Below are 23991 nucleotides of genomic sequence, written 5' to 3'. Positions count from 1 at the left end.
CCCTCCCTGGTTTCCCATTGTCTTTATTGGTGGTGCTGCTAGGGGGTGGGTGGGGGGTGGGAGGAGGTAGGGACAGGAGGGGAAGGGGATCACTAATAAACTTTGCCGAAGTATATTTTACTGAAAAGTCCAGAGGTTGCGTTAAAGTACAAATGTGCGTTTATACTGATGCCATATCCTGGTTGTAATTCTAGAACTTGTCTTGAAGAGTTTGCTTAAGGCTAGCTTTGGCATTCAACCATACCACAGAGATTTGCTCTTCTGTTTTTGCTTTGCATTGTTCTCTGTGGTATAGACCACACAAAGGAAATACAGGACCATCGATTATCAATTTGGAGGGGATATTTGAGTGTATATATAGCACCAGTATTGAATTCTTTACCACCAGTGGGACAATTTTTCTGAAGATGATTATTTCTTGTCATATATGTCTTTTCTATTTATGTTTGTATGCGATTCATTTATGGCATTTGTAGGACTCAGATTACAAACCTCAATAGAAAGAATTCATTCATTCTTCAAAACACAGCCTGGTCACTTCCTCTGGGAAGTCTCCTGTGATTTCTCTGGGCTCAATAAGGCTTTTAGCTCTCCCTGTCATTGTATTTTATCAGTGGTTCCCAAACTGCTACGTTTTGGACTCACCTGAGATGTTTTTTGTTTTTGTTTTTAACACCGATATCTGACTCCCACTCTCAGACATTCTGGCATAATAGTTTTGGGGTACAACCTGGGCATTAGAATGTTTAAAAGCTCCCTACATGGGATCCCTGGGTGGCGCAGCGGTTTGGCGCCTGCCTTTGGCCCAGGGCGCGATCCTGGAGACCCAGGATCGAATCCCACGTCGGGCTCCCGGTGCATGGAGCCTGCTTCTCCCTCTGCCTGTGTCTCTGTCTCTCTCTCTCTCTCTGTGACTATCATAAATAAATAAACATTTAAAAAAAAAACTCCCTACATGGGTCTAATGTAAAATCAGGTTAGAGAACTGGCTGTATTATATTCTCATTGTTGGTTTACTATCCATCAGGTGAAACCATCAAGGCTAAGGCATTATACCCATTATACCATGCACCATTCATAGAATATAACACAATGCCTGGCATACTATGGTCACTCCAAAAATGATTGAACACGTGAACATCCACTGCACAAATATGCAAAGGTTCATACAAACACTACTGCTGAAATCACCACAGCTTTATTTTTTTATTTTATTAAAAAATTTTTATTTATTCATGAGAAACACACAAAGAGAGGTAGAGAAGCAGGCTCCTGGCAGGGAGCCTGATGTGGGACTCCTTCCCCGGACCAGGATCACGTCCTGGGCCGAGGGCAGATGCTCAACCACTGAACCACCTGGGCATCCCTCATCACAGCTTTCATAAAAGTCTAGAGCCATCACTATTGATTGGTTACAACAGAACTTCTCCATTCATGGCAACTGCTCAGGAAAAGCATTCTGGGTTCATTTGTTTGTTTTTAGCAACTCTTATCCATAGAAAAAGGCTTTTACCAAACCTTGTAAAATATTTTGGGGTTTTTAAGGTCTCCCCGTTTTTCAAAAGTGTGCTTTGCCCTAAATTTCTTGGGAATTAAATTGCCCAAGTTCTGCTTCCTCTCTTTGGGAGGGTGAAATGCTGGATTCCCTTTAGGACATGTATTTGAAGTGACATATTTATGGAAATTACCACCCACTTTTGAAATTCAGGGCATAACTCTGACAGCTGAATCCAGCCCTAACAGAATTCTATTTACAACTTTCCTAGACAAGCCAGATTAGCTGTTCTACACGAGCGAATACACGAGCTAGTAGAACATTAAAACACACACACCCCACATTGCTTCTGTGGAGAACACAATGCAGGATTGATCATGCTGGTGATGACACAATTCTTTCAGAGTTGTTGAAACACTTGGGTGGAAGCAGAGCCATACAAATAAAACTAATCCAAGAGTTTGGGGAGGCATTTAGGGAAAGACTCCTTATGTTGATGTATTGGGAATGACATAGCCTTTCTAGAAGTCAGTTTATCAATGTGAATTAAAAACTAACAAAATATTTCTAAATAACCATACCTTTTGAGCTAGTAATTCGTCTTCTGAGAATCTATCTTAAATAGGCATGTGCTGAGATTAGCTACAAAGAGTTTCATCATAATGGAAACTGTTTTGCAGGAAAAATATTTATGGACATAGAAATAAACTCATGACATAAGTTAAACAGAGTCCCAAACAAAATCTATGCTATAAATCCACGTTAGTAAACAAACACACCAAAATCATTTATCTGCATAGAAAAGTGGTCTGGAAAGATGTATGCTAAGGTGATAACAATGTTTTTCTCTAAGTAGAAGGTTTGGGGTGATTCTCTGCATGTTTGTTTTTCTTACATTTTAACAAAGAGCGATAAATTATTCTGTACTTTTAACAAGTACTGTTTTCTTGTTGATGTCATTATTACTAATTTGCTTCCAGTGAAGCTGATTAGTGTGTGGACTGCTTTTGCATTTACAGCTTGATAGCTGATCTGATAGGCCTTAGTGACATCTCAGATGCCAACCTTTATGTAGCATACTTGTCATAATTGTGCCAAACTACCCAGAGTAAGGGCTGTCTTCGTCCCGGATGTCTTGCTTCTAACCAGTAAGGATTGTAATAGGTTTATCTCCTAGACCTGCATTACTGTAATGAATTCATTCCAAGATACTTCTGAATTATGAAAATACTGTAATTATAGTTGATTCTACTCCAAAATGGATAATTAACTTTTTAAGGAAGCAAATGAGTATATGAAAGCTCTTTGATTTGTAATTGTGTTACCCTAACACATTAGAGGGGCACTTGGTACTTAGAATGAAGAAGCATAAGGAATGGGGAAAAGTTCATGTATTAATTCAACAAATATTTATCGATAGCCTATCTACCATTTATCGATAACCTACCTGGCACCTAAGAAGAGGTGCCAGGATCTCTTCTTGGCCTGGAACATAGTTGTAAATGATGCGGATAAGTTCCTTGGCCTCATGAAACCCATGGTTGGAAGGTAACAGAGGTAGAATATAAAATTGTACATAGACTTTCTAAACTTTGATACTAGGTAGGGTTTTGCAGAAAATAATGTGTAGTGATTAGGAGCGGGGAGGAGCATTTTACTTAGAAAAGCCATCTCTGAGGAGGTGACATTTGCTTTAAGATTTAAGAAATGGAAAGGAACCAGATGTGTGAAGTCTGAGGATATCCAGGTGGGGGAAATGGTAAGCAGCCTACATTGGTATGAGAGCTTGGCCTATCCAAGAGCTGGCATAGAAGCCAAGTATTTAGAAGTTGATAAATGAGAATGATTGAATTCAGTGATGTTGATGTTGCGAGGGGCCATATCCTAAAGAGCCTTATTGAACACAGCAGTGAGATTGACTTTGACCTAACTGGTGATTCTTGGAGGGCCTTAGACGTGTAAGGGAGAGGGATTGCTTTTAAGTTTTTGAACAGTTATCTGACTATGTATTTGAAGAAGGGATCCTAGGATAGGAGCACAGACACAGGGAGACCATTGAAGAGGCTGTGGTAGTAGCTCAGGTGAGAGGTGATGGTGGCCTGCTAGCCTAGCATGGTAGCAGGATTATGAGATGAGGATGGATTCACAGAGTGTGTAAGGAGAAGAGTTGCCCTGACTCTCTGAAGGTTTGTCTATAGGACAATAAAGTCAGTAGAATACCTAGTCTGGAGATTGTGAGTAATGGAACAACTGGAAGTCTTATAATCTGGGGACTATCCTGTGTATTGTAAAGAAATTTGGAGATTGGAATATTCTGGAACATTATTTGATGACTTTGAGTCACATACTCCCTTCCCCATTACCTTCATACTTTATTTGCATTTTTGCCTATGGTTGGAGAAGGGCCAGGTCTTGCTTTGACTTGGAACGTAAATCTGAAGAGAAGGGATGGGAGAGCCATTGGGTCTTAAATTTTATGTATTCCTATTTCCCATGGAATTTGGGTGTTTAGAAAAATGGGGAATACTGTATTTTTAAATCTAGGACAAAGAGCAGTGTGACTCTGCCGTCATCAGTATATGCTTCTCAAACATTAATTGTATATTTGGCAATATGAGAGTTTTGTTAAAATGCAGATTCTGATTCCTTCGGCCTGGGCTGGGCCTGATGCTATGTTTGCTGATAATCTCTGAGGTGATGCTGTGCTGCTGGTCCAAGGAGCAGTCTTGGCGTAGTAGCATAGGTCTTCTGGGTGCTGTTATTAGTGGAGATCCGCCATGGCTGCATGTTACAGGCCCTCCCCATATGCTTGTCACATGGCTGCTATGGCATTTTCTTGATTTGTCCTAGGAAATTTACTTTTGGTTAAGTGAGCAACAAGGGTCAAAGAAGTCCTTTCAGAGACTCTAGATGATTCAGAAGCTAGGGGAAACAGAAGAGCAGAAAGAGCTTGGGGTTTGCAGTGTGAAGATCTGACTTTGTGTCTTGGCTCTACCACTGGGCCTGTTGATGTCGGAGAGTCTTGGCACTCCTCTGAGTTTGTTTCTCTCCAGGGCAGCAGGGTCCTAAAATCATCTCCCTCACGCTGTGAAGGAGAGAGGTGAATGGGCTTGCTCTGTGAACTACAGAGCACCACGTCGATGTCCATATCCCCACTGCTGTGCCTACAATGACGAGTGTTTCTGTGGGCCTGTCCTTGCTGGTGTTCTTGCTGAATTGGGAGCAGAGACCTATGATTCCGCTGGTGAAAAAAAAAATGACACATTTTCTCTTTTTTCTCCTTCCCCTTACTCCCCACCCTGTCTACACCACAGCGATTGAAACACAGAGCACCAGCTCCGAGGAACTGGTCCCAAGCCCTCCGTCTCCACTTCCTCCCCCTCGTGTGTACAAACCCTGCTTCGTCTGCCAGGACAAATCATCGGGGTACCACTATGGGGTCAGCGCCTGTGAGGGCTGTAAGGTGAGTATCCACGCTCCTGTGTCCTGTGGGGGTCACCTGCTCAGCTCCAGAAGCAGGTTGCTTTGCCACCTGTAATGCCACCTCTGGTGTGATGGTCTCAGCTGGACTTGATGGTTTAATTTCTTCCTTATATCTCATGAGTTAAAAATTCCTTAACTTCTGCAAATGACTGATTGGGGCCAAATGTTCTTGGGCCCTTAAAATAACATAACAGTTCTTTGCAGGTAATAAGAGCTTTTTGAAGGAGTCCTGAAAAGCATCATCCTGTTTCTCTTTAAAACGTGCTGTCTGCTGTCTTTGTAGTTTTATTTTATTTTTAAATATGACTGACAATCCACTAAATCAACTTGCTGAGAATCCAAGGTTGAAATTGGGATTTATCTTCTGGCTGTTTCCTCAGCCCTGTGGCCTTTGAATTACAGTTTGATTTTCAGCCTGTAGGGACTTGCTACTGTGTGCATGTCATAAATTCAGGAGAGCTGGATTTAACGTTCCAGCCTGCAGAGTAGTGGAGGCTGAACATGTGTCAAAGAGGGTATGGCTGCTTTGAATCAAGCTAGACAATTGCTATCGAGTCCAACAGTCTTAATTGAATGAGAGAGCTGCTTTTTTTTTTTTTTGAAAGAGAGAAAAGAAACAAAGAATGACTTCATAGACAAGTCCAACTCATCCACAGATAGTTTTTCAAAGGAACTATTGCTGTCTTGAGCTAGCCCTTCCCTAGATAGATAGCTTCTTTATGGTCTGTCCTACAGTTGGTCAGACCTGTTCTTTATATAGCTCCATTGGATGATTCTTTGTAGTGGTAAACATGTTGCAATAACATTACAGGTGCTCCCCTCAGGTGCTCTGTGGCATTTTGTATTTGGCTTGTCAGAGCTAGCTTCATTGTCATTGTATGTCTGGGCTAGGCACTGTGATGTAACAACCATCCTAAGGCTGAATGGCTTAACACAGCCACTTTTCATTCAGCCTACAGTTCTATGTGGTAGCACTTGAGGCCAGCCTCCTCTGGATGGTCACCTGCTCTCAGCCATGCTATCTCTGGTCAGCTAGCTGGATGTGTTTATGGGGGTTGCAGAGGGCACTTGTTGGCTGATGACTCTTGGTGCGCCCTCATATGGTGTCTCATGCCTATTGGGCTGGTACTGGTTTATTTGCACTGGCAGGGTTCCAGAAGAAAGAACAGAGGCATCCAAGATCTCCTGAGGCCTAGGCTCATGTATGGCACACCGTCACCACTGACACATTCTGTTGGCCAAAGTAAGACATAAGGCCAGTGATACTTGGGAAGGTAGAAATATAAACTCAACTTTCTAATGCAAGGTGCTGCAAAGTCACATTTTAAAAGACAGGAATATAGGATAAGGAGAAACGGGGTCATTTTTGCATGAAGTCTACCACACTGAATGCCTTACTGTCCATGACGAAGAGTTGGAGTCCTAGCTTGAGTGTGCAGAGCCTCACACACAGTCTGGCGTGTAGTGGGTACTTTAAAGATATAGGCTGAACAAACACAGGAATGTCACTCAGCTCCTAAAAGAAATGATGTGAGTTTTCCCTTCTTTTCAAGCCACTTGAATAAACATGGATTACTGTACTGAGGAAGGCTAATTTAGAGAACATCTCTCTCTCTGCCTTTGGGATTGTGTTGGTTGTTTTAAAGGAGTGTCTTTTCCTCTAGTAGCTTCAGATAAGGTGGTCAGGAAAGTTCACACAACTGCCACTTGGCAGCTGGAGAAAAAGCAAAACATTTGTGTGTCTAATTATTACTTTTATTATTGATTGCTAGCTGAACCTGCTTAAGTGTATCTTGAGATTTGAGAAAGCCACAACCAAACACCAGTTTACTTTGTCCACTTGTGCAACATATAAATAAACCCTTTCCTAGTGATCATTTGAAAGTTAAATGAAAAGACACTCTTTTATTTCAAAAAATGTTAAGTCATGTCCTGTCCAGAAATTGGAATGCAGTTATGTTTAACTCAGCTTACCTGCTCCCATTATGTCCTAGGAAAAAGAAATTATCCAGCATTTCTCGTCCCTGCCAGATTCCAGGCCCTACAATATTCAGCTGTTTCACAGTCTGTACAGTACACACTGTTTTAATCAGCTCTTAGTCAGCTAATTCCCTGACCTCTTGCTTTAATTTTGAACTCTGATTCTTTTTAGGAAAAACCCCAACAAAAACAAAGTCTGTACCAGCACAGGCAACTTTGATAAACTTGGTGAAGCTGTTCAAAGTCATGTTATGGCATAGCTTTGTAACAGAGTAAGAGGCCAAGAAGGCTGGCCAGACTTATTGAGGTTTGAGGGGTTCTGTATTGTGGGTACGTCTCTGAAAACATGGACTGCCTTTCCCCTGGGTTTGTTGAGAAAGACTGGTCTGCGTTTTGGCTTACTGGGAAAATATAATTGTAGAATTCACAGAACTGAAAACCGTAAGGCCAAAGTATAATGTAACAGCCGAAGGAGAAGAAATACAATTAAAAAAATTAAATATAACAGCATTTTTGAAAGTTACTAAGACAGTGCAAAATTTATTGTATAAAAAATAGAAAATTAAAACCACCATAGTTCTACCCTGGGAGAAAACCTCTGTTAAGTCTATTTTTTCTATGAATATATGTGTGTGTGTGTATTGTTATTTTTGGTTTCTATATATATATAAAGAATTTTGTGCTGCATGCCGGTTTTAATCTGCTTTTTAAATTTAATAATCTTTCATGACCAAAATTTAAATAACTGCTTAAGTGTTTGTTGTTAGAACATTAATGAGTAATTTATGGTTATATCATAGTTTATTTAATGAATTCCCTGTTGTTCATTTAAGGTGTTTGCAGGTTTTCTCTGTTATAAGTAATACTTTAATACATAACCTTGAGGTATATCTGTGATCATTTTTTTTTTAGGATAAATTATAAGAATTGGAATTCCTAGGTCATTGGCTTTGAATATTTTAAAGACTTTTGATACACATTGCCAAAATGCCCTCTAAAAGAGACATATCAATTTAAGTTCTGTTAGTCTGTTAAAAGGTAATCATATTAGAGACTATCTATTAGGAATCTCTCCCATGTGATAATAAGCTAATGAATCAAGAAACAACTTCTCTTCTGGAGTTATGCCTATATTTCCTTTGGTTGTTTATAATGAATCTAATGCATGTTATCATTTTGGGCTCCCAGCAGTTGGGAGCCTGATTGACCTATAAGGGCTGGCCTTTTTTGGCTAGAGATCAAAGATCACTCTTCTGGGTTTCCCAATCCAGAGCCTCTGCTCTAAAATAGGACTCTCCAACAGAACCTAGTTGACAGCTATAAGAAGTAATGCCCAAGGTGGCTTCAGTCTGTCATGATCAGGATGGCCTTATTGACTGTTGTTTGCAGAAGATAACCTTCCACTTTCTTAAGGAACAGGTGGCAGTTTCAGACTCAGAATTTAATGAATAGGTTATGCCATCTCTGGGAATGGCCAGTGGCTACTGCATTGACATAATATTACCATGGCAACATAACCACTAAATGCGCCACTGGGATGTCCCCTTTAGGGGATTTCCAGCTAAGCAATGGCAGTTTTTTGCAAGAGATACAGAGTACATAAAGTGAACATGTGTTGTGGTTAGCCAAGAGGGTTCAACAATATAAAGTGATAAAGTTGATTTTCATGTGTCCTTGAGAAATAGCTTCATTGCTCATAGCTAGAATTTATGCAAACTTTTGGCCTTCATCATATTTTATATTAATTATGGAGTTTAGAGTGAGAACACCAGGATTTAAATTCTAGTTAGGCTACTTAATAACTCTGTGACCTTGGGCAAACATCTTTAACTCTCAGTGTCTCTCTCTTCTCATCTGGAAAAACAGAGTTAATAATACTGTATATTTCATAATCTTGTGAGTATAAAGTAAGTTACTATGAAGCATACAGACAGTACCTGGCACGTAGTAAATGGTATATACATTCAGTTATGGTTTATGTTATCATTAACTTAATGACTTTTGTACAGTGATGTAACATCAATTATACTCTTAGTATACTTTCTTGTAAGCTCTTTTAGCAATTCTCCATTTCTTTATACCAAAGATAAACACTGCCGCTTTTCTTTAAGACTCAAGTTAGGACCCAACCACTTCATGGAACTTACCCTGATTACTCCATTACAGGGGTTGGGAAATCATTTCTGTAAAGAACCAAAACATTTTAGGCTATGAAGGCCATCTGGTCTCTGTCACAACTACTCTGTCATTATAGTATGAAAGGAGCCAAAGATAGTATGTTAAAGAATGACCATGGGCATGTTTCAATAAAACTTTATTTATAATAATAAGCTGTGGGACACACTTGGCCCTTGGGCCTGGTTTCCTGAGCTCTGCTAAAGTACATGGTGATATGTTCTTTTTTTTACAGTTTCTAAAACTCAGAAGCTGATGATCCAAAGCACTCATGCCAGAGGTGCCAGGCCAGTTGTTTCTTGTGGACTGCAGCACAGGGAATGCGGTACTTCTTCCCCATTTCCTTCAGAAATGGTGTTTAACAAAAATTGATGTCCACTTGCCCAGAGCTCCCCAGTGGGAGCTTTAAGACTAGTCTCTGTTTTTACTCCATCCCCTCATTCCAACTCAGCTCCCACTTCTTTATCATCCAAAGTCAGAGAAATTAGCTTCCAGAAACACCTAGAATCTTACTTTGGAGAGGTTTGTGGGATGTATTCTATGAACTACAGTGTTGGTAAGATTTTCTTGCTTAAAAAAATAACCTAAATGTTGTTGGCTTAAAACAATAGGCATGAATCGTTGGTCACAATTCTGTGCAGGTTTTCTTATCTTGGAGGGCTTGAGTTAGGTGGTTTAGATGGCCTCATATGACTGGGTCCTTGGCAGGATGACTGGATCCTCTTCACATGTTATCACTTCTCATCCATTAGCCTAGCCTGGACTTGTTCACATGGTGGTGGATAGGTTGCCATCAGTAAGAGAGGATGAGCACCAATGTGCAAACCTCTGGTTGCATCACATTTGCTCACGTCCCATTGGTGAAACAAGTTATGTGGTGAAGTTACATGGTCTGATGGGTGGAGAAATTGACTCCACCTTTGAAGGGGAAAGTGGCAAAGTGACCTTGCAAAAGAGTGAGTATATTAGAGCTGGCATTTGATTACATACCATCCTCAACTCCTGATTTCATGTGTAAGTCTGTTCTGACAGCTGGATTCACCATCCCTTCATCTGTTAGCAGGTAATTATTGAACACCTACTAAGTTCCAGGGCCTTTGCCAGACACTGGAGATACAACACCAGAGACATGTTCCTCCTGGAACTTACTGTCTCATGCAAATGACATACAGATGATATCTGTATTGAGTTGGAAGAAAAGGGACAGAAAGATCTGGTAAACAACAGTGGAGAGGTACCTGATTTACTGGGGAGTCAGAGGAAGTCTTATGACCAGCTTTGTGAGTAACAGGGAAAAGTGTTTCAGGGCAGAAACTGAGTACTTGGAATCCAGGACTATTTCTTCCTTCCTTTGCTGTATCCTTTGCCTTCCTTTCTTTGCTGCCCTGGGCCTCAACAGATTTATAAAACTCACATTCACAAGTTCTACGCCAAATACAGTGGTAAAGTTATTTCTGACTAATTAATTATGTGCAGTATTGTACTCATTTCTTGTTAGGAATGGCTAATATGTTACAGGTATTTATAAGTTGAGGGGTGGGTAAGGGGAAGGAGAAAACTGCCCTTGTTGGGTACCTTCTCTATACCAGGCATTGGGGCATTGTATACTCTTATTTAATTATCACAAGAGCGCAGTAGGGGGTAGGCTCAATAATACCCATTTTACAGATGAGGAAACTGAGTTTCAGAGAGGTAAAGGAACTTGGCTAAGATCACACAGCTAGTCTTTTCGAGGGCAGGGATTGAACTCCTAGGGCTGCTGGAAGACATTCATTCCCCTGCTTTTGCCACATTGAAACAGAAGGCGGGAAGCAGTGATGTGTTATGTTCTGGAGTGGGGGGTCTCATTAAAAACAGGTGGGAGTATACTTCAAAAGAAAAACAACCCTATCGTCTCAATCATTTCATAAAAGAAATGACATTTCTGTAACAAAAAGTAAAAGAAAGAAGAGCGTGCAAGGCAGTCTTTCCCAAGAAGGGATGGTTAAAAGACATGACCCACCCACGGGCACAGTCCCAAATGCTGCTTTGTCCCTGTTTGCTCTGCTCTGCCATTGATGGGTGGGAACTTCCCATCCATAAGCTGGCGTTGGGGAGCCACTGTCCAGCTCCCATGGAGAGCCTCCGGGTGCCGCCATGATGGTGCGCCTTCCCCACAAGGGCACAGAGGAAATGCTTGCTCAAGGTCACTCTGGTAGCCTTCTATTTAAAGCCGCCTTTAAGAGTTTAAACTCCACTAGCCCCCTCAGTCCCTCAGGGCTAATTTTGTCCATTTTCTCATCCGCCTTTGTTTTCTTTGCTGCTGAAGAAGGGAGGCCCTCATCTCCATGACAGTTGGGCTGCTGGGCTGTTTTTTTCCTGGCAGACAGCAAAGTAGTATGCTCTGTCACAAAAAGTTTTGCAATCAGGAAGATGGATGTCTGCACTTAATTTTAGAACTTCTATTAAATACTACAAATGTGCTTAATGATTTTATTTGACCAAGGGCATTTAAAACAACTTTTTTTTTTCCTGGTTTTTGTTTTGTTTTTGTTTTTGTTTTTGTTTTTTTTCCCCGTTTTTGTGGTTTTAATTGGCATGGATAAACATGAACATTGTGCTCTGTCTGGAGACCATTTCTGGCTTTGCTGCCCTGAGAGTTGCTTCTGTTCAGAGTTTCCTGCAGTATTGAGCCCCCAGAACGATATACCATGCTAAAGGCAAGAACAAAATCTGGACAATGTCTGCACTGCATGCTTTAATAGCTGAAAGTGAATTGTGAAGCTTGCCATGAAGTTTATTATCATAGTTCTTGAACTGCACAAAGTAGGTCCCCTAATAGACCCAAAGAGCTATTCTCCTTATTAACATCGGCTAACAGTGGAGAATTGACTTATTCTCTCATTAATCAGACGTCTATTAAACAACGTCTGAGATAGGCTGTAGGTGTATTTTGTTCCCAAAGTTGTATCCCAATGTTTATAAGGTACATAGGTCAGTGCCTGTTGGATACATGGTAAATATTTATGGCCTGAATGGATGAGTGAAAAGCAGGGAGACAAACAGTGCATGTACCATGTGCTGGGACACCTAGGGGGTTTGGTGAGTGCAGAGACGGAGCCTCCCATCCCTCTGATACGTTCAGGGAAGACTTTATACAAGAGACGATTTTTATAGATGTAGAGGCAATTTCTAAATGGGAAAAGGGAGAGAAGAGTTCGAGGCACAGGTTGAAGACAAGAGAACTTGGAATAGCCTATGAAGAATTATGTGGAAAATGAAATTTATCCATTCTGTTGACATCAGTTTTGCATAACCCTGTGCAAGCCCCTGGGGATCTGCCAGGCTTTTTTTTTTTTTTTTTAAATTCAATTTGCCAACATATAGTATAACACCCAGTGCTCATCCCATCAAGTGCCCTCCTTAGTGCCCATCACCGAGTCATCCTATCTCCCCATCCTCCTCCCTTTTCACAACCATTCGTTTCCCAGATTTAGGAGTCTCTCATGGTTTGTCTTCCTCTCTAATTTTTCCCCACTCAGTTTCTCTCATTTCCCTTATAGTCCCTTTCACTATTTCTTGTATTCCACATATCATTGAAACCATATGATGATTGTCCTTCTCTGATTGACTTACTTCAGTCAGCGTAATACCCTCCAGTTCATCCATGTCAAAGCAAATGGTAGGTACTAGTCCTTTCTGATGGCTGAGTAATATTCCATTGTACATATATACCATATCTTCTTTATCCATTCACCTGTCGAAGGACATCATAGCTCCTTCTACAGTTTGGCCATTGTGGACATTGCTGCTATGAACATTGGGGTGCAGGTGTCCCAGGGTTGCACTACATCAGTATCTTTGGGGTAACTAACCTATAATGCAATTGCTCAGCCAGGCTTTAAAGACACTCTGGAGGACTCATTGCATATCATTTCCTCAAAAAGCCTTTTCCCAAACCCCCTTCGATATTTTTTATTGTTCTCCTTTGTAGCACTTAACTGCAACTGGAAGCAGCTTATTATTTATGGAGTCATTGGTTTGATACCAGCCTCTTCTTTCAGAGAAGAGGGCTGAGGCTGGGCTCAGTGCCTAGCACAGTGCTCTGCACCTCGTGGGGCCTCAGTGCATGAAGGATTTTCATCACCAATTAGTTCTAATTATATAGTAATTAATACAGTAATATATGACATAATCAAGCAGGTATATAATTCTATGGTAATGCACATAGTAGTATAATTTTATACATCCTATCTAATTAATTGCATCTAATTATATAGGGTTGATGATGCGTTATTGAAAACTTTTATAAAACTTATAAACAGGAAAAAGCTTTTCATGACCAGAAAGCAGCTCATTTTCTTAATAATTCCTGCCTTCTACCTCAGAGTTAACCCTTCTGTGCAAAAGATTTATCTTTTCTTTGATGCCATCCGGAAGCAAACTGTTACGGGCTAGCAACTAGAATGATATACTCAAGAATACCGTGAGCTCTTAGTGCTTTAAAAGAAATAAAAATCTCAACATCTAGAATCTACTCCCATGTGGAGAAACATCAAGACCGCTGAAATGGCAATCTGGCTTTTCCCAGTAATAGATCCTACTGAAGGAGAAAACACTTTTCTTCTTCTGGATAAATGTTCTAAATTGAGAAATCATTTTGGTTTGAAAAGGCAGAAAGGTCTTTTTTTTTTCCTGGCATATGAATAAACAGGAAGTGGAGGGTATATTTTGAATTAGCCTGCAACCCTGTATTTTTCTTTGCTCCTGTTGTATTGGTAAAACACTTTATTTAATTTAGTGGTTTTAAATGGTTCATACATTTTCTAATTGTTAAAAGTTCATAAATGCTTGTTGAAATGCTCACTTTGCTTGTATTTAAAAATATCCGGAGCACGTTCATTGGCCATTTTAGTTACACCAAACAAGGTAAAGGTCCAACATTTTTGGTGAGAGTTTTACCTCTGTCACACAGTAGAGAAGCAGTTCCCAATATTCATGTCATAGTTAACCTGTTGCTTTGAAAATGGCTCACCTCCCAGGGATGTCTCAAGTACCTGTTTCATGTTTTGGTCAGTTAAAAAAAAAAAAATCACCAAAAACCAACACTATTTTTTCTGATTTAAAGCAAATGGTGGGAAGGTGGGAGGAAGCAAAAGAAGTTGCTTTTACAGAATTCCTAGGGACCGTCATCTAAAAATGAATTGTGACAATGTCTTACAATTACACCAAACAAAAACAAAAATATATTTTTGTCGGAGAAATAAAAGTATACTTCCAGGGTTTCCTGAGAGTGCTAGAAATTATGACTGAAATAATTTCTGTTTAAATCAAATTTACACCATCCTAGGTGATGATTTAGTTACTTTTGGGAAATGAGTGTTTTCAGCCTTTTCTCTTTCTAAACCTTTTACTAGAGAGGTTAAATAGAGAGCTTTCAGTTCGGTATTTCCTCCTCCTGGGTGAACTCTTGGAAAAAAGTAATAAGTGAAATTGGCAAAGGCATCCTGTTGTAGCAGCCCCTTTATTTCTCTTCATGAGGGCACAACTGTGAGCTCTCAGTTTCCCCTCTATTTTGGTTGCTTCGCTCCCATCTGCAGACCAGGGTAAGCCCACAGAAACGATAAAAATATCTTACGTTGATTATTGCCTCTTAATGTTTCTAGAGCACTTTCACATATAGAATTAAGCTGAGCTTAGCTGCGGTACCAAAAACAAACCAGAAAAACCCAAAAACCACACCAAAATGTGTGATACCTCATACAGAATTTTTTTCTTTTCATATAACAGTTCAAGGTATGTATTCCAGGTAGATTTTTTCTCTCTTCCACACAGAGATTAGGAAGTCTGGCTCCCTCCAGCATTCTAGCTTGGCATCCACTAGGTCCTTAGCATCATGTGGAATGAGAAAGAGAGCATGGAAGAAGCAAGGGCCTGAAGTGGGATGCATCATTCAGCCAGAACTGCTCATATGACCAAAAGCAAGTGCAAGAAACGTAGTCTAGCCATATGCCTGGGTACAGACCGATTGTTCTGGAAAGAAATAATGAATTCAGTGGAGAGCTAACAGTTTCTGCCTTAGGTTTTTTTCTGTTTGATCTTTATACCAATTAGAGAAGTAGGTGGCATGGGGTTTGCCCCCTCCAATTTTTGAGGCAACTTTTAAGAGTCTATGGGACCAAATTCTACCATCCACACTCTTGATTTATAACCTAATTCGGTTAGTTGAAGTGATTTATTGTGGAAACCAACTTGAATACGTTTCTGCATTTAATTTTCCCCGAATCTTATCAAACTGTCTTTTCAAACTGTATGATTCTTAAACATCTCCATTTTCCTATCATGTTCCGTTTTGATATTTTGAGAGACTTACCCTGTACAGCTAGACCTCTAGCAGGGGTTAGATTCCACAAGGCAAAAATCACAGGTAGCCAGAATGAGCCCAGAAAATCCCTTCGGCAAGCCGGCTCTTGGAGACTACTGGCATGTGTCTTGTCACTAAGACCTACAAAGCCAGTTCTTCCTCCAGCCTTGGAAACCTGTGGCTGTCCCTGCTGTGGAGCACCGGATGAAACAGTTGCTATGTTTTCATGCTGTACCAAACATACGTGTCCTTAAGCACAAGGATCATACTCATGTCATGAAAATCCCACATCTTTCTAGATACGTCTTTGTTAGTGAACTGCCTCTACCATAATAGTTTCTATGGGATTTGGGATTTCTCTTGTGCCCTATACGAACTGGTTCTTTTTTTTTATTTGTTTCTGTATTTGTTCAGTGTTTTTCCACTTCAGAAAGGCAGCTAGATGTGTCATATGGATGAGCAGTGCCAGAATGGGGAAAACTTTGTCCTGTGGACCCTAGAACTCATCCCTGAAAAAAACTCTAGAGCGAGGAATAAAACTCTGTGCGCCTCTCTGCCTGTACAATGCTGGCATTGTCTGGGGTGGAGAGGAAAAGCGGGGTTCTGGCGGCAGGCCTGCCCCATTAGGGCCTTGTTCCTTGTTCCGTATTGAAAAGATGACATTCCTTTGCTAGCAACGTCCTGCCCGGATTTCTGGCACCAGTTCTGTGGCCAGCACTGTCGCCTGGGGCATTTTTGTTTGGGTTGGTTTTGTTTTATTTCAGAAGTAGCAAAGTGCAAGCTGCATAAGTGTACAAGGTAGAACTGTTTTTATAAAGCTTGTCATCGAACTTGTCAGGAGAGGCAAAGCGGCCCATCTGCCAGGGCGTCTGCTTCCTGTTCACTAGTGTCACAATGCAAAAGGGCGTATATAGTAAGTTTTACTAACTTGTTCTCAAGTGTTTCTGAGGCAGCCTTTGGGCTTTACCATGGGCCACCTCCTCCCTCTCATGATTTCAGTGTAATGCTTCATTTATAAGAGAGATTGGTGGATTTGCAAAGTAAATATTCCAATAAGGAAAAGCAAAATCTTCAGTGACCCTCTCAGTTCTGCTTCTATGGAGGCTTTTTTTCTGTGTCTGGAAAAGAAAAATCCTTTCTATTGGCTGCAGTTCTGAACTGGAGCATGTAAAATGTACTTCTCAGGATCTGTGAGCCTTAAAATAATGAGCCTTAGAAAACTCTGAGGTAGGTCAGTGAGGGGGAGTGTACTTTGGTTTTATAAAGGATTTTCATGGCTACACAAATTTGGAGAAACTAGAATGATCTGGCAACTCTGTGCCTCTGAATCTGAAAATAGCAGCATTCTAACTATACAACACCACTATTCATACGGGCCTGGAAAGTCCCCCAAATCATGAAAATTATCCTTATCAGTCAAACCCAGCAGGGATCATCTGACTGCTCCTCAGGGAAATGAGAATTTTAGTTTGGATCTCACATCCATATGTCAAACTCAAATTGTAGATGAGCTATGCTATATCTGGGGACCTTGGGAGTGTGGGCATACTTCTAACCAACAAGTACTTCTGAAAGCTGCTGTCCTAATTTGTATTATTCCTCATTAACATAAAGGATTCGTTTTAGAATAATAGAACTGGGGAGGGGTTGCGTGATTTTGATATTTATTAGTTTCCAGAGGCATGTCCTGCTGTGTTAGATGCTCCTTCAACTGGTTGGTACCTTAAGTTAGCAAATTTATAGACACAGTACTCCATAAGATATTTTTGATGGCATCTATTCCATTTGAATGTACAATGTATTATGTTTATGATAGGATCAAAACATTTTGCTAAAATGCTCGAATAGTTTTCAGTATATGTGTTGTGTTGAATTGTGACAGAAAAAGTAGGAAAGTTAGCAGGCCAATGCCAGAAATTGTGGGAAGAGGGTATTAGAAACTGAGTTCACAAATTCTGATTACTTCCCCAAAATGGAATTAAATGTAAACTTCCTCATTCAGTGGTGTTTTGGTTACATGATTATTATTACATGATTATTGCTTGATTTAAGAGTCAGGTGGGAAACAGGTTTACATGATTATTTACTGAAACAGGTTCTGTTTCAGTGCATATGTCATGCAAATTCTTGCCTGTTGACCTACAGGTTGAATTTCATGGACATATCACACATACGGATATGGTATTTATGTCTGTAAATATTTGTGGCAGTAGGATCTGAATAAAACTGTGAGTTACATAGAAAACCTAAGTGAGTCTGTCACTACCAAATGTACTTGTTCTTTTTTCTTTTTCTTTTTTTGAGATTTAATTTATTTGAGAGAGAGGGAGCACAAGCAGGAGAAAGGGCAAAGGGAGAGAAAGAAGCAGATTCCCTACTGAGAAGGGAGCCCGATGTGGGGCTCCATCCCTGGACCCTGAGATCATGATGTGGGCCAAAGGCAGACCCTTAACCAACTTGAGCCACCCAAGTGTCCTCAAGTGTACTTGTTTCTAACATAAACTCCTAATGAAGTCATTTCTTTTGCTATACCCAAACGTGGGATGTTTGTTATGAGAGAGTTCACAAGACTGATATCAAAAAAAACAAAAACAAAACAAAACAAAAAAACAAGACTGATATCATGGATCTGGTGGTTTAAGAAACATAAAAGAGTATTGTTGAATTAGTGAGTCTAGATCAGGTATTCCTTTATTATTTGATTCTGTTTCATCCATCTCATGAGCTCTAGGCCTCAGAAACAGTATTCCTTTCCTCCACTATCACTGGAGAAAAAGAGCACTGATGATAGTGACCTCCAAGGAACTAATCTTTACCTGTATCGTATCAAGACATTGTTAGTTACTCTAGGCACACCTAGGTGGTTTGTGTTCTAGCAAGGCTTCAGAACCTAAGATTAAGCCACACCACTTTGCACTCCTAGGTGGCTTGAATAAAAGAAGAAAGTGTTCCAAAGACATCATGTTTCAAAAAAATCATTTTTTTCTAACCAATTTAAATTGCTGTGTATGTCCTTGTAGGAATTTCATCTTTATTATTTTAAAATAAGTTATTAAAATTCTAAATACTGGGATGCCTGGGTGGCTTAGTGGTTGAGTGTCTACCTTTGGCCCAGGACGTGATCCTGGAGACCCGGGATTGGGTCCCACATCGGGCTTCCTACACGGATCCTGCTTCTCCCTCTGCCTATGTCTCTGCCATTCTCTCTCTGTGTCTTATGAATAAATAAATAAAATATTTTTAAAATACTGAATACTGTAATAAACATAACTTAGAACACAAACCACCTCTCTTCCCCCCATCATGAAGGCCTTCTCTTTGTTGGAGGCTGTCACTTATATGTACAACTGTATTGAGTAAAAATAACTTTTATGGCCCTACCCAACACAAATGGAATAGAGAGATGCAACCATGCTGTGTGTCTAGGAGGATGGGCAATATTGCCAGTATTTACCCCTTCCCTCTCCTTCAAGAATCATCACAGATTATTTCTTTTCTCCGTATTCTTGTGATTGTCGGTGCACTTGTTACATACACATGGTTGCATTCACATGCCATGGAAGATTTCTCTCCCCATCAGTATCAAACTCTATTGGGCCCTTAGCAAGGGGTTTACAGAAGACCTCTTGGGTAAAAATACTCTTATGTGTCTGTGCTTTCTGTTTTTTATACCATTAGTCTCTGCCAAAAAAAGTGCTTTTTTTTTTTCTTGCCAAAAATATTTAAGAGTTCCTTAAGCATAGTTCATAGGAGAGATTTAGGGAAGAAATTGTGTTCCACCCCAAACTGCCTCTCTGAACTGAACTTGATCATAACCTATCTGTCATTTTATTTTATTTTTTAGTTTTTTAAAGATTTTATTAATTCATGAGAGATATATAGAGGCAGAGACCTAGGCAGAGGGAGAAGCATGCTCCCTGTGGGGAGCCCGATGTGGAACTCAACCCTAGGACCCCAGGATCATGACCTGAGCCAAAGGCAGACACTCAACCACTGAAGCCACCCAGGGATCCCTCTGTCATTTTATTTTTAAAGAAATTTTAAATAAAAAATTTTAAATGAATCTCTGCCCCTCTGGGAAACTCCGCCAAGAAGTTAAAGGGCAGCTGCCTTCCCTGTCTTTATATGAGAGACCCAGTCCTGAACTTACAACTATCCTTTGCTGTGCACTCAACATTTCTCCAGTGTGGTCTGTTGGGTCTTCAATGAAATAAAAGTGCTGGCGGCCATCCTGACGTGCCAGGGCTCCCGTAGTGAAGTGGAGCTTTCTTTGTAGTACTTCTACTCTTTGAAATAATTTCATCATCTACTGATTTACTGGCTGTCTCTCCCACTGGCATATGAGTACCATGAAATTAGGGGTTTCATGCGAGTCTTATTTACCTGTGCATTTCCAGTGCCTGTGACAAACTCGGCATGATATAGCCGCTCAATAGATGTTTGTTGAATCAATGTAATAAATAAAATGAGAAGCAATAGGAAGGAGACAAACTGGATTAGAGTGCATTCGTGCCCAAAGATGGTGTTAGGTCCAAGTTAGCACAGGGCAGAGGCTAAGGGGCAGATGAAAGAGAAAATACTTAGGATGATGTTGGCTGAACATGTCCAAACAAGCAAGAAAGGGAGAATGACAATTTCAGTAGGCATCCTGCTCCGTTCCATTTTTTATTTTTAGGCGAGGTCTCCTCTGAGCACTCCCAAGTTATACAGGGGCATCTGCTCCATCTGTCCCAGTCCCTCTTTCCCACTCTCCATTGCCATGCTGCTCTTTGGCATCAGGTAGATGATGCAAGCACAGCACTCAGGTTCGTTTTGCCACCTGATGAGATGGCCCTTTGGTGTCTGCCAAGGGTGACTATTTTCTTATCAATTATTAAGGTCACTTCTTGGCCTCAAGTTGAACTGGTTTTGAATTTCAAATATGGGTCTTTCCCCACTTGTCATAAACACCAGTGAAATAACAGATACCTTTTTTTCATTGTGAAATGATAAATCCTGTAATAATAAGCACAGGACATACCGCAGTTTACAGAGGATTTATAAGTGCAGTATCTCCTTGCTTCATATTACTTTACCATGTAGGGAAGACAGGAGAGTACAGTCCCTTTCCGTTTAGGGCTTAATTTCTAAAATAAGTAGATGAGGGAAAAATTGTATAGGGTTGAAATGACCCCGAGTCATCCAAACCATGTGCTCCAGTTACCCTTGCTGTATAAGAGACCATCACAAGGGGCACCTGGGTGGCTCAGTGGTTGAGAGAGGGTCACTTTGGAAGATCTTCTGGGAAAGGAGAGGTCACCTAAGGTGGCCACCTTAGGTTTTATTTCCAACCACAGGCTCGCTCTTTAGTTGGATGCCAGAAGGAGTAGGTGAAGTGTTTTTTCAGACCTTATTGTAAGGAAAACATGCATCTTGGTATTTCTGGTATTTTTCACCTTGAAAAATAGATGGGAACCAAGAGAGAGCAAAGGGCCTATGGATTCCCACCACCAATCTTACGTGTTAGGACGTGCACTCCCTGAGTTAACAGGCTGATCAGAATTTGCCAACCACCCCCCTTTAAGCTGCTGCTGTGAGTGGCTTCGTGCTTTCCAAATAACTAGAAAAAAAATGAAATGCACATAGGGTGTAATAATGTCTGTGACAACAGAGAGGGAAAGAATTTCCCAGAAGGCCCGAGTGAGACCTCAGCTCTGCCAGCTATCTCAAAACAGACGGCCAGCTCATCTCCCAGGGAATGGCTTCCAGTTCAGGCCCCCTGCCTTCCCCTGGCTTGTGTCACATCATACAATTATTACCTTATTGATTCTAAGCCACTGAATGAATTTTTATTTTTACTAAATGTGGGTTCTATTGTTTGATGCTCTCATCCTTGTGCTTCCCTGTGTTTCTTGCCAGGATAGTTATTTATTCCTTTTTGGGTGAGCTATTCTTGTGCATGGTCAGAGTGCTGAACTCCCACTGACTTCTACTGCAGTTCTCTTTGGCCTCAGTTTAGAAGTTGTCTGTGGGCCTTTAATTACACCCTCTGGCAAAGGAGAAAGAGCGCTTGAAACATGCATAAATTCTGTACATATTTCCAAGGCTGGCCTGTTTCAAAAATGCTGTCTGTCTTTCTTCTTTTTTTTTCCCCCTCTTTGAACTTGGACATGGATTTTTTTGTAAAGTACAGTATGTCAAGGGAAGGGCAGTGAGAAAATATGCACGGGTATTTACTTAAAAATTACTTAGTGAATCCATCACAGTGTGTTCATTGGTTTTAGTATGATATACCATATCCTGAAATGAGAGGTGTTTTACTATGTTTATATAGTATATACTATATGTTTATATGCCTTGCCATACATAGTATTAGGCAGTCCATGCCCGTCTTGGACCATTTTGTTTTCCTTTTTTACAAATTAGATTAAAACCCCTCCAACTTTATTAATTTGTTCCCTTTTAAAATTTAAAGACAAAACTGTGAAATGTGAATTTTGTTCAAGTCTGTATAAATAAATACTTGCAATTACTTTTTTTAAAGTAGCAAGTTTCATGGATCTTAAGGAGATCTGTAGAACGATGGAAGGGTTTTTCATTGTTGGTTGGTTGGGCAGTTGTGAGATCTTGAAATTCTTCAGATCTCTTTCTTAGCCAAAACATTTCCTCGGGTTACCACCTGCCACGCCTCTGCTCTCTATTGTAGAGGAAGGCTGGATTATCACTGATCACAGAGTCCCCAGGTCCTATTAATGCCTGTCTGTTTCAGCCCCTCCCCTACTGGATGTTTTGAATAAAAGCCGCATGGAAGTGAAGTAGGCTGATTCAGCTTCCTCCAGGTCCCCGCTTCATTACCAGCAGTGCAGTGACCAGGAAGCTAGTAAAGAACTTGAATGATCCACAGACTGACCGTTATCCCTGAATAACAAAAGGTTGGTTGTATTCCCATAGAAAAGAGAAATTTGTATCCTTTGCAGCGGGCTCAGTCTTGGTGAGATGGAATATTGCAGTCGTGTGGTTCCTGGTGTTCCTCTTGATGGTTTGCATCCCCTCAGCCAGAGCTGCTCATTTGCATTTGGCTGGGAACCCGGCAGCCTGGTTCATAGCCTGCCCACTCTGCACCTGAAACCTAGTTTCATCTTGTGTAGAATGAGGATAATCACATCAGGATGCTAGAACTATTTTGAGGAATAAACACTACAGTGTATACACCCAGTGTTTCTTTAGCGAGAAGAGGACTTGTCTAGCACTTTCTACATGCTGGACATATATTTTAACTCCATTAATGTTCATACCAACTCTATGAAGAAGACACTGTCACTGCTCTCATTTTCCAGGCGAGGCATAGCTCCTGGGCCAGGTCAGTGGGCCCCTGGCTTATTTCCCTTTCTTTTTTTCCTTCAGAGACCTGATTCTCCACCTGTGATATGAGCCGGGTTAGGCTCAAATGATAATTGAGGCTACTAACTTTCATCTTTGAAATTCTCTGATTCATTACTTCCTGGAAGTATGGCAAGGATGCATTTTGGTCATGTTTCATGTAATTCTAGACGTAGAAAGTTCATATTCCAATCTGTCTAAGGTTAGGATAAAATGATGCCTGATTGTTTTCTTTTTTTTTTTTAAGATTTTATTTATTTATTCATGAGAGACACAGAGAGAGAGGCAGAGACACAGGCAGAGGGAGAAGCAGGCTCCCTATGGGGAGCCCAATGTGGGGTCCAATCCCAGGATCCTGGGATCCGGCCCTGAGCTGAAGGCAGCCGCTCAATCACTAAGCCACTCAGGCATCCCGACGCCTGATTGTTTTCTACTGAAAGTAACCTCATTAAGAAGTTATGTTTACTTTTTCTTACTGGAGTTAGCTTTACAGTTGGAGTTTAGAATTCAGGTGCCTTATCAGGAGGGCCAGGCAAGGAAGTGAATGATGCAGGCTAATTTGGGATAATAGGGAGGGGTGGAGAGTATGCCCAAGATAAGGTTATCTTCCCAGTAGTTGCTGCTCTGGGTGAGTGGAGTTCAAGCGTTAGCATGGATCAGCCTCATCAGGTTGGCCTGTCAAACCTTAGATTGCTGGGGCCCACCACCAGTGTTTCAGGTTCAGGAGATCTGGGGTGGAGCCTGAGAATCTGCATGTTTAACCTGCTCCCATGTGATGCTCCCAAGCCTCCACTTTTTGAGAGTTCCTGCTCAGTGAGAATGTGGAACTATCATTGCCAGGTTTTCCGATATTTCAAGTGAATCTCTTTGTTACATGAGCACTGTGACTTTTTCAAGGTCTTTTCTAGTCCTCCAGACATTTTGAATACTGAAAAACACTCAGACCATACAGTGATTTGTCAAGAAAAACAGGGAGAAACATCAAGTCAATCTCTTCTGTAATTGAAATCTGCTTTTTAAATGTTGGCAACGCATTTAAAAGTTTTTAAGTCCGTGCTGGCCACCACTGTCTCAGCCAGAAATAAACATGTCTTTTGGCTCAATTCAGCTTATAGATTAACAGTTTGCAACTTCTGCTTTAGAAGTTTAGGAGACA

General features: G+C 40.8%; 1 protein-coding gene across 6 annotated transcripts in view; it reads left to right on the top strand.

Moving 5' to 3' along the window:
• Window positions 1-23991, top strand: part of RARB (retinoic acid receptor beta) — a 724031-nt gene that overhangs the window by 577521 nt on the left and 122519 nt on the right. For all 6 annotated transcript variants that reach the window (XM_026006400.2, XM_026006399.2, XM_072726687.1 and 3 more), the window contains one exon: window positions 4810-4958. In XM_026006400.2, the coding sequence (XP_025862185.1) occupies window positions 4810-4958 (149 nt within the window). The remainder of the gene's footprint in view (window positions 1-4809; window positions 4959-23991) is intronic.

This window comes from Vulpes vulpes, chromosome 11, assembly GCF_048418805.1.
Source record: "Vulpes vulpes isolate BD-2025 chromosome 11, VulVul3, whole genome shotgun sequence".
NCBI classification, from domain to species: domain Eukaryota; kingdom Metazoa; phylum Chordata; class Mammalia; order Carnivora; family Canidae; genus Vulpes; species Vulpes vulpes.
Note: the sequence above shows the minus strand (reverse complement) of the source record. Positions and strands in the feature narration are given on the sequence as shown.